The 15,391-nt window shown below is 41.2% G+C and overlaps 1 protein-coding gene across 2 annotated transcripts in view; it reads left to right on the forward strand.

Annotated features, from left to right (window-relative positions):
• TIPRL (TOR signaling pathway regulator) overlaps window positions 1–15,231 on the forward strand; it is a 32,179-nt gene extending 16,948 nt beyond the window's left edge. For both annotated transcript variants that reach the window (XM_029934981.1, XM_029934982.1), the window contains exons 5-7: window positions 9,544–9,639; window positions 13,703–13,765; window positions 14,924–15,231. In XM_029934981.1, the coding sequence (XP_029790841.1) occupies window positions 9,544–9,639; window positions 13,703–13,765; window positions 14,924–15,067 (303 nt within the window). In that variant the 3' untranslated portion in view covers window positions 15,068–15,231. The remainder of the gene's footprint in view (window positions 1–9,543; window positions 9,640–13,702; window positions 13,766–14,923) is intronic.
• The last annotated feature ends 160 nt before the right edge of the window (window positions 15,232–15,391 follow it).

Below are 15,391 nucleotides of genomic sequence, written 5' to 3' on the forward strand. Positions count from 1 at the left end.
CATCATTTCATAGTTTGTGGGTTTAAGCGCCACATCGGGCTCTGTGCTGATGGCTCAGAGTCTGGAGCCTGCTTCAGATTCTGTCTCTTTCTCTCTCAAAAATAAATAAACATTAAAAAACAAAATTAAAAAAATTTTTTTAATGTTTTATTTGTTTTTGATACAGACAGAGACAAAGCACGAGAGGGGGAGGGGCAGAGAGAGAAGGAGACACAGAACCGGAAGCAGGCTCCAGGCTCTGAGCTAGCTGTCAGCGCAGAACCCGACGCAGGGCTCAAACCCACGAACGTGAGATCTGACCTGAGCTGAAGCCAGACGCTCAACCGACTAAGCCACCCAGGCGCCCCTAAAAAACAAATTTAAAAATAGCTGTTGGAGCATAATGGTTGTCAGTGTTGTGTTGAAATAATAGGGGATAAAAACAATAAATCAAAACAGCAATATATTTTAAAGTCAAGTTTTTCTTTACAATCGTAGAATTTTGGAATTATAATGAATTAGCAGAGAATCACTTAGTATAGCTTCTGCAGTTTATGAACTAGGCCCAAAAGGTTCATTTACCTAAGGTCATGAAACTAATCAGCGACAAAATTTTCTTTGTGCTATCTCATCTACATCATTATTCTAGCATTAGATCATTGTTTTATTAGCACCTTACTCCCTTGTTCACCTATAACCCCCCCTTCCATTTATCTTTTGTCATTTAGATTTGTTCACTTCCCAGCCCATCCGGTCACGTACCTTTCCACTTGCCTACCCACCTACTGTGACTAATTGACTGCGGAATGTTCCTTATAAGGTTGCATATCTGGGTGTGCATTGTATCTAAGTAGGTGCTTATTCCCGGGTCTATACAAGTGGGCAGCTGTGTGGGGAGCACATGTGTTTTGTGGATGAAGTAGTTGGCGAGGACGGGAATAAATGTATCACATGTGACCCAGAGTGAATAGTACTACGTCTCGTGCTGAAGAGCATGTTAGCTCATCTTAGCATGTTCTTTCTTTTACCTCGTGTTACTTTTCGAAATTATGTGTGCTAGGGTTGCATTTTAGGGATGCCTGGAAGAATTTCATTAGAATAGCATCCTTTCTGGGCTGGTTTCTTTCTAACAGTGTAACACATATTGCCATAAATGAATGCCATCGTTCCCGGCCGTGTGGTATCAATGAACGAAGTTCCTTCTCTAAGCAAAGACTAGCCTGGTATATATACTGTAAGCGAAAAACCAGGAATGTGGTGCCTGGGAAGCCAGGGAAGCAGAACTTCTCAAGAAGGACGTGAAGGTCAGTGTCATGCTGTGAGGACATTTTAGAGTAAAGTATTTATTGGTTTTAGCAAGTAAGATATTGTTATTCACCTTTGCAAGTGCAGTTTAAATTACATGGTTAGGAGGTAAATGAAAGACAGGGAGGTGGAGACAGGGTAGACCAAACTTCCGCAAAGCTTCCTGGATGAGAAGAAACAGAGATGTGCCTAAGAGAGGACATGAGGTTGACAGGCGTGCGTGTGCTTTTTTAATATGGGGAAGACTATGATCAGGTGCTCACAGGGAGCAGTCACTTGTAGAGAGGGGAGAAAATGAATGGTGTGAGGTTTTGGAGGAGGAGTGGGGGAGGGAAGAAGAAGGCTCTGAACCTTTACTGTGAGACACTGAATTAGAAGAACTCCAGTCTTTTCCTACGTCTCTCCTTTACTCTCACACTCAAAACGTTTCTGACCTCAGGTGTGTGGTGTTTCCCCCACACCAAGAATTCTGGGACACTAGCTGGGTGTCCTGCAATTTAACTCACCTCAGGCCTCCTAGGTTAAGGGCACAAGCCCATAAGACTGCCACCCCCAGCCCTACGTCTTCAGTGCCAGCCCCAAGGGATAGTAGGTCCCTAGGTTACCCACAACCTCTGTCCATCTTGGCTACAAATTGGAGCTTCCCATGACCTCCACTCCTTGAATTTAGTTATTTGCTGGAACAGCTCACAGATCTCAGGGAAACACTTATGTTCACCAGTTTATTAAAGGATATGGTAGCAGAGGTGCAGACGAGCACCTGGGTGGGAGATACATAGGGGGAGGTGTGAGATGGTCCAAGTGCAGGAGCTCTGCCCCCTTGGAGTTGGGGTGCATCACACTCCTAGTGTATAGATGTGTTCACCAACCTGGAAAGTCTGTGAACCCCATACTACAAGGATTTTATGGAGGCTTCCTCAGGAAGGCATGATCAATTATTAACCGCATTTCCAACTCCTCTCTTCTCTCTGGAAAATGAGGGGTGGAGCTGAAAATTCTAAGCTTCTACTCATGGCCTGGGCTTTCTGGGGACCAGCCTCCACCCTGGAGCCCACCCAGAGTTGCCTCATTAGAACCGAAGATGTTCCTAAGTGCCCTTCTCACTTGGGAATTTATAAAGGTTTCAGAAGCCCTCTGTCAGGATCTAGAAGCAGAGACCAATATATGTATTTTCTGTTGTTTCACAGATACTTTATATTACCTCACTGAATCCTCCAGAAAATTCTGCTCAGTGAGAGGAAATGGAGGGTCAGAGATACTAGGTAACTTACCTAAGATCAGTCACACAGTGGATCAGTCTGTCTTTGCTCATAATCTTCCAGGATCTAGACCATGGGAGGGACGATTAGCCGTAGACAGAGCTGCTGCTGTGATGCTGGGAGGAAAGGGGGGCCACATGCAGGCACGCCTGCCTCTAGTCCCGTGATTCCCAAACCTGGGGTGTTATCGGAATTACTTAGATTAGAAACTTAGTTGTCTCTGCACTATGGGACAAAGGCTACTTCTTGCCTGACTCTCCACAGTACACTTGCTATATGTGTATTGACTAGAAGGTTGGGCCGACACATGTGGGAGTGGAGAGAGCAGGCCAGAAAAGGCTTGTTAGAGGCGGTGGTCCTGATCTGAGTTTTAGTTGTGTTGGTGACTCCAGCCAGACCAGGGAGGGACCTGGTGGTGGAGCGCAGTGACACTGATGTATTTTTTGAGCGGGCAGTTTGTGAGAGTTGCTAACAGCTGCAGACTGGTGCCCAAGAACGAAGGATGCCGATCATTTCCAGAGCCCTCGCTAGGTACTTTGCATTTAAAGCTCACTTGAGACCATTTAATTGGCCTTTTTGACCTAGAGCTTGTTCTGATTTAAAGTCTGTCTCTTTCCCAATTGCTTTCAAATAAAACGTGAACTGTCTCAGATCATTTTTAGTTTAACAGACCTCTGCAAGGAACTTCTAAAAACAACCACACATTTTTAAGGATTGCCGTATATCTTTCCTTATGACTAGAAGTTTGACGGTGTAGAATATACACTCTTGAATAGTGCAGGAATTAGGGGCACCAGTAACCCTCTGTTAGCAGTTGAAAATCCTTGTATAACTTCTGACTCCCCAAAAACTTCATTACTAATAGTCTACGGTTTACTGGAAGTGTTACTGATAACATGAACAGTTGATTACACACTTTTTACATATACATATGTTATCCGTATTATATACCATATTCTTAAAGTAAGCTAGAGAAAAGAATATTATTAAGAACATCGTAAGGGGGACGCCTGGGTGGCTCAGCTGGTGGAGCTTCTGACTTTGGCTCAGGTCATGATCTCATGGTCCATGGGTTCAAACCCCACATCAGGCTCTGTGCTGACTGCTCAGAGCCTGGAGCTGCTCCGGATTCTGTGTCTCCCTCTCTCTCTGCCCCTCCCCTGCTTCTGCTCTGTCTCTCTTTCAAAAATAAATAAACATTAAAAGAAAAAAAAAAGAACATCATAAGGAAGAGAAAATACGTTTATAGTGCCATACTGTATTAGCAAAAAAAAAATTGGCATATAAGTGGACCCATATAGTGCAAATCTGTGTTGTTCAAGGGACGACTCTAGAGATTTCATCTCGCTTTCAAAACGTTCTTGGAATCATCTGGGATAATGGTTCATTGTCTTCACTTGGTGTTTTAATCTTGGCCAGAAAACTGCTAAGAAGGTCTTGTTGTAGAATTTATAAAGCTAGTTGTCTATGAATGCTTGATTTCTTGGTTTCCATAATAATTATAAAACACTCTGTAAAGAAATGATACTGTAACATGGAAACTACTTATTTAAGCAAAGTTACTTATTTAAAATTTTTTTTTCTAAGTTTGTTTAATGATTTATTTTCAGAGACAGAGAGAGTGCAAGCAGGGCAGGGGCAGAGAGAGAAAATCCCAAGCAGGCTCCATGCCGTCAGTGCAGAGCCTGATGTGGCACTCAAGTTCACAGATTGTGAAACCTGAGCTGAAGTCACCCATACCCTTTAAATTTGCTTTTAATGTTTACTTATTTTTGAGAAAGAGACAGCATGAACCATGGAGAGGCAGAAAGAGGGGAGACACAGGATACGAAGCAGGCTCCAGGCTCTGAGCTGGCAGCCCAGAGCCTGATAAGGGACTCAAACTCAACGAACTGTGAGATCATGACCTAAGGCTCAAGTCAGACATTTAACCCACTGAGCCACGCAGGTGCCCCCAAAGTAACTTTAGATTCCTGATATTGTTGGATGGAGGCTTTTAGATTGCTTTTAACTTATTTAATAACAATAAGTATTGAAGTATTTTTGCCATCTTAAAATTTTAATTCAAAACCTAGACAATTTTAATTTAAAAAACCATAATGATTTCCTTGTGACACAGCTCCCCCGGGAGAAAGAGTAGAGCTCTGTGCACCAGGAGGTTTTTCGATTCACCTCAATGAGTTTTTTTGTGAGTTTTGATAATTTTGTGTGAGTGGCATTACCTATATCTAATTATGAGATATTTCAGAAATTAATTTTTGTTTTGTATTCCTAAGTGAGCTTCTTTCAGCAACGTTTTGTTTTTAGGTTAGGATTTTGTGTTGTAATCTACTGTCCTTGGTATGGTTTATAGTTTATGGGACTACTGTAAGAGAGATCTAAAGTAAAGCTATTTTCATGCTATTATGTAAGTTTTTAACTTTCAAAGGAAATAAATTTCCTATCTCCCAAATACTGGCAATGCTGTTATGTAGCCAGCTAATGGTTAGTTCTATTCTTCTTCTTCTTCACCCTTTTTTTTTTTAAATTCAAATGAGTTAGCATACAGTGTAGTGTTGGCTTCAGGAGTAGAACCCAGCGATTCATCTCTTTTATAAGACACCTAGTGCTCAGCCCAATAAGTACCCTCCCTCCTTTATGCCCATCACCCATTTAGCCCATCCCCTCCCCCATCTCCTCTCCAGCAACCCTCAGTTTTTTCTCTTGTATTTAAGAGTCTCTAATGGTTTACTTCCCTCTCTGTTTTTATCTTATTTTTCCTTCCCTTCCTCTGTGTTCATCTGGAGAGTTTCTCAAATTCCACATATGAGTGAAATCATATATTTGTCTTCCTCTGGCTGACTTATTTCACTTAGCATAATACCCTCTAGTTCCATCCGCACTGTTTTATCACCGAGTAGTATTTCCATTGTATTCCACATCTTCTTTATCCATTCATCAGCCATGGACATTGGGCTCTTTCCATACTTTGGCTCTTGTTGATGGCACTGCTATAAACATCAGGGTGCATGTGCTCCTTCGAATCAGCATTTTTGTATCCGTTGGATAAATTCCTAGTAGTGTAACTGCTGGGTCATAGAGTAGTTCTATTTTTAATTTTTTGAGGACCCTCCATACTGTTTTCCAGAGTGGCTGCCCAAAGTTTGCATTCGCACCAGTGGTGCAAAAGGGTTCCCTTTTGTCTGCATCCCCACCAAAATCTGTTGTTTTATGAGTTGTTAATGTTAGCCATACTGACAGGTGTGAGGTGGTATCATTGTGGTTTTGATTTGTATTTCCCTGATGATGAGTGATTTTGAGCATCTTTTCCTGTATCTGTTGGCCATCTGGATGTCTTCTTTGGAAAAGTGTCTATTCATGTCTTTTGCCCTTTTCTTCACTGGATTATTTGTTTTTGGGGTGTTGAGTTTGGTAAGTTGTTTGTAGGTTTTGGATACTAACCCTTTGTCCGTTATGTTTGCAAATATCTTCTCCCATTCTGTTGGTTGCTTTTAGTTTTGTTGATTGGTTCCTTTGCTGTTGATGGTTATCTTGATGGTTACCTTGATGAGGTCCCAGTAGTTCATTTTGACTTTTGTTTCCCTTGCCTCTGGAGACACGTCAAGTAAGCAGTTGTGGAGGCCAGGGTCAAAGAGGTTACTGCCTGTTTTCTCCTGTAGGATTTTGATGGTTTCCTATCTCACAGTTAGGTCTTTCATCCATTTTGAATTTATTTTTTGTGGATGGTCTAAGAAAGTGGTCCAGTTTCATTCTTCTGCATGTTACTGTCCAGTTTTCCCAGCACCGTTTACTCTTTTTTCCATTGGGTGGTTAGTTCCATTCAGAGTAGTCAGGAGTGAATGCTGTCTACCTTCTGCTTCCATGTTTTAAGAGTCCAAGTATACCAGGTAGGAACCTATCTTTCATCTCTGTGGTACAGAAAATTCCAGAAAGCCTGGCAGAGGTAGCTTTTGTTAAAGTAGCCCTACAGAATTGTCATATTTTACAGGGACAGGGTCTAAGACACTGTTTCTTCACATCCCCTGTTTTTATAGATGAGGAAGGAGACTTTAAGTGGTTTAGTAACTTGCTCTAACTTTGTGGTTCTATATATTATTTTTTTTTTTTTACCAAATACTTTAAGTGCCCCTTCTCTTTTACTACCCTGAAATGAATTTCTTAGATAATATAACCCACCTTCTTTCCAATAAACCAATATCGTGTCCTAATTATAAAATAAAAGAGAAATAAAATGAAATTGAATTAGAATAAAATATGTATTTCAGTATGTAAATATGAAATAGGCATAATATGACCGCACTAAAGTTACAATGAAGTAGTCATACACTGACATTGGCGTACTGAATCACTGTGAATGTGACAGCTACAAGGTAGGCTGATAGAGATGTCACATGTCAGCCAGTGACTCAGGGAACACAATCAAGACTGCCATTGGTGATGTAAGTTTTCAAAAATGGTGAACAACCTTTCATAAAGTTCCAGATGAAACAAAGTATAATCTTTTCCTTGGTTTACAAAGTAATTGCGTTCCTGGAAATTGAGTGAATTTTGTATTTATATGTGAAATGGAATTAGGTTCTAAGGTCAGATCAATATAAATTATTGGGTTATTTATTTATTTAATTTATTGTTATTGTTATCCTTTTCCCCACATGAATGCCAGAGAAGATATTTGGAAGTTTTGTGGGATGCAGGATTGGACCTTGTTGTATGGGATTATCCTGTGCATTATAGAACATCTAACATCTCTGGTCTTTAACTGCTAAATACTGCTATTGGTTGCCCATCACTGTGACAACAAAAACACCCTCAGAAATTTCCAGACATACCCTGTGAGAGAACTGCTGCCTCAAATAAAATACACAGTTAAACTGTGGAATTGGAACTAGAACTTGGGGTCTTCCAACTCCTGCTCTCCCCACGGCCATGCTGAAAAAGCTACTTCAGCTTGCTTCCTGTGTTGTGCCCAGTGTCACTGTTAATAACTAACTTGGGAGTTTGGGGAAATGTTGCCAAATGAGTCTTTCCAATAATTACAAAGAGCACTCTGTCAAGTAATGATGTGCTTCCCAGTCAGTTGGCTGTGATGTAGCAAGTTGTCTAGGTCAGGTTCTTCCTCTAGCTCTTCATTCTGAGTTTTGCTTCTAAGTCTGTTGCTGAGGATCCCATCAGAGTGCAGTGTGACTGTGAGCCTCTTCTCCGGCGTCTCTCTCATTCAGGAAGTCACTGAAGAGCACCCAGTGTGCACTAGCTGCTTGTCCACACAGTAGGGACAAAGTGATGAGCAAAGCAGATATTTGAAGGCGTGGAGCCTACGGTCTAAGTGGAGGGATATAGGCTTTAAGCAAGTAAACACATTAAATGGCCACCAACTCTTTTCGCTTAAAAGGGAATGGAGAGGGAATACAGAAATCTGTGGTTATACAATGGTAGGAAAAGCTTCTCTGTGGAAGTGGTATTTACACCAAGATCTGAGACCAGTGAGCTAAATTAGGGCAGGGAACAGGGTTCATAAAGGTCCTAGTGCAGGAGGGCGTGGCCTGTGGCTGGTGACCCTCTAGGTGGTAAAGCCACTGTTCTTAGTGGGTTAGCTTGTTATTTCTTTGCTCTTCATTAGCGTTGCCCTGTGCTTCCACAGAAGTGCAGCAGTTCCCCAAGCGTACCTTACCGTTCCGTGCCTCAGTCCTTGTTACACGTGCTATTTCCTCTTTTCGGAATTCTCACCCCCAGCTCTTTTCTCCATGGTCCGCTTTCCGTTGTCTTCTCTGACTTTCTTCAGCCAACTTCAGAACTTTCAGAACTAAGCTCTGAGAGCTTACTGAGCCTCGTGCATACCTCATCATTTTTCTCTAGTTCCCTCTTTGATAAACTTCCTGACCATTGGGATTATATCTTTTTATTTATATAAGTCCAAGATCTACTTATAGTTAGAACTGGACACTAAGTAGACAATGAATATTTAGCAAATGATCAAGCTTTTTTTTTTTTAAGAAATGGTCTTTATTTTATTTTAGTTATTATTATTATTTTTCTTAGTAATCTCTACCCCCAACCTAGGGCTTGAACTATGACCCTGAGATCAAGAGTCCTATGCTTTACCAACTAAGACAGCCAAGTGCTCACAAGTATATTCTTTTTTTTACTTTAAAATTTTTTTTAATGTTTATTTATTTTTGAGAGAGAGGGAGGGAGACACAGAATCCAAAGCAGGCACCAGGCTCCGAGCTGTCAGTATAGGGCCTGATGCAGGACTCGAACTCACAATGGTAAGATCATGACCTGAGTCGAAGTTGGACACTTAACCGACTGAGCCACCCAGGCACCCCATCTTTTTAAAGATCAAAAGACCCCACAATATCCAACCCCTCCCTCCCTGCCACCAGGACCCACCTTTCTCACTCTCTCACTATCTCCATCTTTTTTCATTGGTTTACACTTGGAAAACAGAAATGTGTAGATGTGACACAGATGAAAGATGTTAAGAACATGTTACAATGATGTGATAAACTACTCTTTGGCAGTATGAAATAGTACTTAATTGGTTGCACTGAATTAGAACATTTCATTTAAGTTCTTGTCTTTATTTCATGTAAAGTGAATAAGAGATGAGTAACAAAGAAATAGGTTGTTTTTTTGTTTTGGTATTATTGGTGTTGACATTTATAGTAAGTACTGTCAGTTTTTAAAGTGAATATTGTCATTTTCACATTACTTAGGCAAGTTTTAAGTCTTTTTAACTTCAATTATCTTTTGACCTAAAAAATGTTTTTCTGTGGTAGGAAACTGAAGCCAGGATGTTTGTAATATAATATAATATAATATAATATAATATAATATAATGTACAATAAGACTAAGAAGGTGCTATGACAAAGAACCTTTAGTTCAGAGATTTCTGTATACTGCTAATTCAGCTTTTCTTTGATGGCTTTTAATACTTTCTCTTAGCAAAATAATAGCATTTAGTTTTTATTAAAATATTAATATACTATTTTTTTTCAGAGAGTAATGCCTTCTAGCTTTTTCCTGCTGTTGCGATTTTTCTTGAGAATCGATGGAGTGCTTATCAGAATGAATGACACCAGACTTTACCATGAGGTATCTCTTCTTATTTAATGATTATACTAGTTGATGTTGGACTTGTTCGTGTTCTTTCATTGTCTTGAGAATTTGAAATGAAATAATGCTTTCTATTTTATGGCAGTCCTTCTAACCTTTAGGATTGGGTGTTCTGCGTACACTGTTGACTACATAGTTACTGGAACATCACATCCTCCTTTCTGAAAGTTCTGGTAGTTGAAAATGTTTTCTGCAAGACACTCCCAGTAGAAGATATTTGATGCTTTAAAAAAAACCTCATGTATACTGAATCTGTGTTTAAGAAACCTGTCCCTGGGGCGCCTGGGTGGCTCAGTTGGTTGAGCATCTGACTTCGGCTCAGGTCATGATCTCATGGTTCGTGGGATCAAGCCCCGCTTCAGGCTCTGTGCTGACAGCTCAGAGCCTGGAGCCTGCTTCAGATTCTGTGTCTCCCTCTCTCTCTGACCCTCCTCTGCTCACGCTGTCTCTCTCTCTCTCAAAAATAAAAGGAACATTAAAAAAAAACAAAGAAACCTATCCCTGGGGTGCCGGGGTGGCTCAGTCAGTTAGGCGTCCAATTCTTGATCTAGGCTCAGGTCATGATCTCAGAGTTTGTGGGATGGAGCCCTGCAGTGGGCTCTGCACTGACAGTGCAGAGTCTGCTTGAGATTTTCTCTCTCTGTCTTCCCCTGCTCACTCTCTCTCTCTCTCAAAATAAAGAAATTTAAAAAAAGAAAAAGAAAACTCTCCCTTAGTTGTTACCTTTGTTTATCATATGTATTGTTTATATAATATATTGATATTAAAAATACCAATCACTTAGGGACACCTGGGTGGTTCATTTAATCAAGCGTCTGGCTCTTGATTTCAGCTCAGGTTATGATCTCCTGATTTGTGGGTTTGAGCTCCACCTCAGGCCCTGCGCTGACAGCGCAGAACGTGTTTGGAATTCTCTCTCCCTCTCTCTGCCCCTTCCCCAGTCGTGCTCGCTCTTTCTCTCAAACTTAAAAAGCAAAACCTCACGTGGCCTCCTGAAATTTGTATTACATCATCACCTTGATATTTGTTAGTTGTTCTAAAGTTTGAAAGCTCTGTACCCCCATCTGAAGGAACGGCTAACATACCTGGTTTTCAGAAAAGTTAAAACAAAGGAAGAGGCTTAAATTGAGGTCAGAAAGTCTTCTGATAGCTTAGAGCAGCCTGTCCTTTTCGAACGGGTTTGAGCCCTCAGATCTGTGATCATGTAGAATGGTGAGTTAGAGAGGACACCACCAGGACCCGGTGGGCAGTCCTAGGAACGGTGAGCCTCACGACCCCCATGTGAAATAAGTCCCGTTTCTGTCTTTGTTTAGAGCAAAGACGGAATAAGTCACTCGCCCAGGTTACACAGCTACTGGGTGGCGGAAGTGAGATTTGTACCCGGTGGGGTGAGGTTGGATAGGTGCTTCCCCAGATCCTGCACTTACAGACAGGCAGGTTTTCTCTCCTTGAAATAACATGGTAACTGCGATCTTTTTCTTTTAATAAGTGGTAGCAAAGTACTATAGATGGACTGCATGTTTCTCCTTCAGAAAAGATGAAATCTAAGTTTTAAAAATGCTTATGCTTTAAGTCAACCGTATTTCTTAGGAATTTATCCCAAAAACATTCTCATTTACAGTAATCCACAAATATTAATCAGGCAGTTGTACAGAATTATATATATAGAGAGAGAGAGCGAGAGAGAGAGATACATATAAATGTATATACACACACACACACACACATATATATAAGTGAATGTTCATGACAATGCTATTGTTTATAATAGCAAAAAGGAGAGGAGAATGATGCCCCACTGGGGACTGATTTAAATTGTTTAATTTATATCCATACAGTAGAAGAGTATACATCTAATACAATGAATGGCAGAGAGTTATATTTAACTGATGTGTTTATTTATTTATTTATGACCACGTGCAGGCACGAGCCGGGGAGTGACGGCAGGAGAGAGAGAATCCCAAGCAGGCTCCGCTCCCAGAGCCCCCTGTGGGGCTGGTCTCACAACCCTGGGATCATGACCTGATTCTAAATCAGAGTCTGACACTTAAACAGACTCTGGCTCCCCCTCAGTGTTGAATTTTACTTTTATTTGTTTATTTGTTTAGAGAGAGAGAGAGAGAGAGCGAGCATGGGAGGGTCAGAGAGGGGCGGGGAGAGAGAGAGAATCTCAAGCAGCCTCTGCACCGCCAGCACAGAGCCCGATGCGGGGCTTGAACTCATGAACCATAGGCCAAAATCAAGAGTCTGTCATTCCACCGACTGTATCACCCAGGCACCCCTCAGTGTTGAATTTTAAAAAGAGAGTCTGGGGGGCACCTGGGTGGCTTGGTTGAGTGCCCAACTTCAGCTCAGGTTGTGATCTCACAGTTCATGAGTTCAAGTTCTGCATCGGTCTGGCTGCTGTCAGTCCAGAGCCTGCTTCAGATCCTCCATCCCCCTTTCTCTGCCCCTCCCCTACTTGTATGCTCTCTCAAAAATAAATAAATGTTAAAAATTTTTTAAAGAAGAAAGCAAGTATGAATCTATATAAGATTTGTGTAGAGATTTCTAAATGTTAAGGATAGGGTTATCTATGGAAGCTATGGTGGCTGTATACTTTTATACTATCTAATTTTTTTTTCCCTTAAGCATTAATCTGTTTTTACTGATAGAAAAGAATATAACTTTGGTGGCCTGGGTGCCTCAGTTGAGCATCTGACTCTTGATTTCAGCTCAGGTCATGATCCCAGGCTCATGGGATCAAGCCCTGTGTCAGGCTTTGCTCTGGGTGTGGAGCCTGCTTGAGATTCTCTCTTTCTCCCTCTGCCCCGCTCCCTGGCTTGCACTCTCTCTCTCAAATTAAAAAGAAATAAAAAGGATAAAACTTTAAGGGAGTTTAATCTTGTGTGACTTCTCCTTTATTGAATAATGTAAAAGCAAATTGTAATAAATTACTTTCTAAAACCTAATTTTATTTTTTAAATGTTTATATAAATAAATTTTTTAAATGATTATTTATTGTTGAGAGACAGAGTACAAGCAGGGGAGGGGGAGAGAGAGGGAGACACAGAATCCGAAGCAGGCTGCAGGCTCTGAGCGGTCAGCACAGATCCCAATGCAGGGCTCAAACTCATAAACCATGAGATCATGATGTGAGCCAAAGTCAGATGTCCCTCTAAAACCCAAGTTTAAAAAGTTGTAAATGGAGAGCACCTTCCTGGCTCAGTCAGGACAGCATACGACTCTTGATCTGAGGGTCATGAGTACAAGCCCCATGTTGGGCATGAAGCCTACCTAAATACGTAAGTAAAAAGTCATAAATGGGGGGCGCCTGGGTGGCTCAGTCAGTTGAGCGTCCGGCTTTGGCTCAGGTCATGATCTCGCAGTTTGTGGGTTTGAGCCCCGTTTCAGGCTCTTTGCTGACAGTTCAGAGCCTAGAGCCTGTCTTCAAATTCTGTGTCTCCCTCTCTCTCTGACCCTTTCCTGCTCACGTTGTCTCTCTCTCTCTCACACACACACAAATAAGTTAAAAACAACATTTAAAAAAGTCATAATGGGAAAAATTGAAGTACGAAAAACTTGATTTATTAAATAAGCGATTTGACAAGAATTTTGTGGAAATGGGAGAGAATAAAGTTTGGGAAAGCTTTGTTTTGTTTTGTTTTTTAAAACATAACAGTAGCCATGGTTACATAAGTAGAGAATACAGCCTAAGGAAAAGGTGTAGTCCCAAACATGAAGTAATGTTAAAATCTCTCACATATGTCATTTGCAAATATACATATTTTCTTTCCAAGTAAAACTGTTGTTGTGTTTCTCTTAGTTGGCAAATATTAAATCTGTTTACATATGATATCACTGTGATTTCTAGAGATTGGAATCAATAATTCAGAATTCTTGGCGAGAATTCATTATCTCATTACAGAATAAGATAATCTTGTCAGACTCCATGCTACTTTTGCAACCTGTTCTGTTGTCATAAGTGGTTCTGTTTAATGGAAAGCATTTTGTAACAAGAGAAAAAGATTTATTGCAACTTTTTACAAATTTCTCAACATAGGTGGGCAAGACCTACATGTTACGAGAATATACATCACGAGAGAGCAAAGTCGCGAATTTAATGGTACGGTATTTAAACCAGTTTTTAGAAGTTGACTTTTAATGGTTCTTGTTCTACATTCCCACCCACATCTGCATCCCTAAATCTGTCGATTCACCTAATAAGCTTATCTATAAAGATAGAGCCTACAAGAGCATAACTCTTCTAAATTCACCTCAACCAGAACAGAGCCGTTATAGGGACCAGCTCCATCATCCAATCTGATTTCCACTTTTTATTTTGGAGAAACAGACCCAGAGCTGTGACTCCCCCTGTGTCATATCGTTGGCAGTGGGTCTGCTACTGGCGCCCATTGGATGTCCATTCCGCTTGGCACCTCGTCCCCCTGTCATTTATTTCTACCCAGTTTGCTTTTTTTTTTTTTTCCCTTAAAATGTGGTAATTCTGTACCGTCACTTGTTTCGGCATAGTTTCCTTTATTTTTTGCTCCTGTGGGACTTGAAAAGGGCTTCTACAGGTCTGTAGGATTCTGTAATAGGTTGCTTTAACAGTGACACCTTTCTGCAAACTTGGTATTCTTTCTCACCCCTAGTGCTTACTGCCTCCTGGGAGGAGCGTGCACGTGGGTTAGACAAGTTACTTAGAGCCACGCACCGGGCTCTTCCTGAAGGCTGGTGCTTTCAAGGTACAAAACCAGCCAGGACAGGGGATTGGATGAAGATGTATTAACTCTTAATACATCCGTGGGAGCGTTATAAATAACAGATCTCTGTGAGTGTTGAGGAAATCATTCCGTAACAGGCTGAATGATTCAGTAAAAAGAGATACCCGTTATCGTTAGAAACACTTAACAGTGCTCCTCATATACATCTGTTGCTGCTCATTTTAAAATTGGCATGCTTCGGGGTGCCTGGGTGGCTCAGTCGGCTAAGCATCCAACTTCAGCTCAGGTAATGATCTCCTGGTCTGTGGGTTTGAGCCCCGTGTCAGGCTCCGTGCTGACCTAGAGCCTAGAGCCTAGAGCCTGCTTCCGATTCTGCATCTCCTTCTCTCTCTGCCCCTCCTCCACTGCACTCTGTCTCTTCTCTCTCTTTCTCTCAAAAGCAAATAAATATTAAAAGAAAGAAATTGGCATGCTTCATGCATGCTTGAACCAAAGTATTTCCGAAAAGTATCAGTGCAGTGACTCGTATATACTAATACGATTTATGTATTTCCTAGCATGTCTCACCTTCTCTCTTCACGGAACCCAACGAAATATCACAGTATTTACCGATAAAGGAGGCAGTTTGTGAGAAGCTACTATTTCCAGAAAGAATTGATCCTAACTCTGCAGACTCACAAGAACGTACACCTGTGGAATAGAGTGTGACGCAACGTCTACTCACCATGGAATCTGGAGACCTTAGCTATTTGGAGAGGGCATTTTTATTACGAGAATTAATTGCCTTGTCTATGTGCAGATTTTCTGTAGCCTTAAAGGAAAAACAAAAATAAATAAAGGATTGTTGCAGGCAGATTCCACTCCACTGCTGTTTGTAGTGTCTATCTTCAGAGTTATATTCCAGATTTATATGTCCTGGAGCCAAATTCGGATTTCTAAATTGTTACGCAGTGGGACTGCACTGGTAGTGATGCGTGTATGTCTCCTGAGCAGTGGGCACAATCCACATCTGTCGCGGAACAGTC

The sequence above is a fragment of the Suricata suricatta genome, chromosome 3, assembly GCF_006229205.1.
Source record: "Suricata suricatta isolate VVHF042 chromosome 3, meerkat_22Aug2017_6uvM2_HiC, whole genome shotgun sequence".
NCBI classification, from domain to species: domain Eukaryota; kingdom Metazoa; phylum Chordata; class Mammalia; order Carnivora; family Herpestidae; genus Suricata; species Suricata suricatta.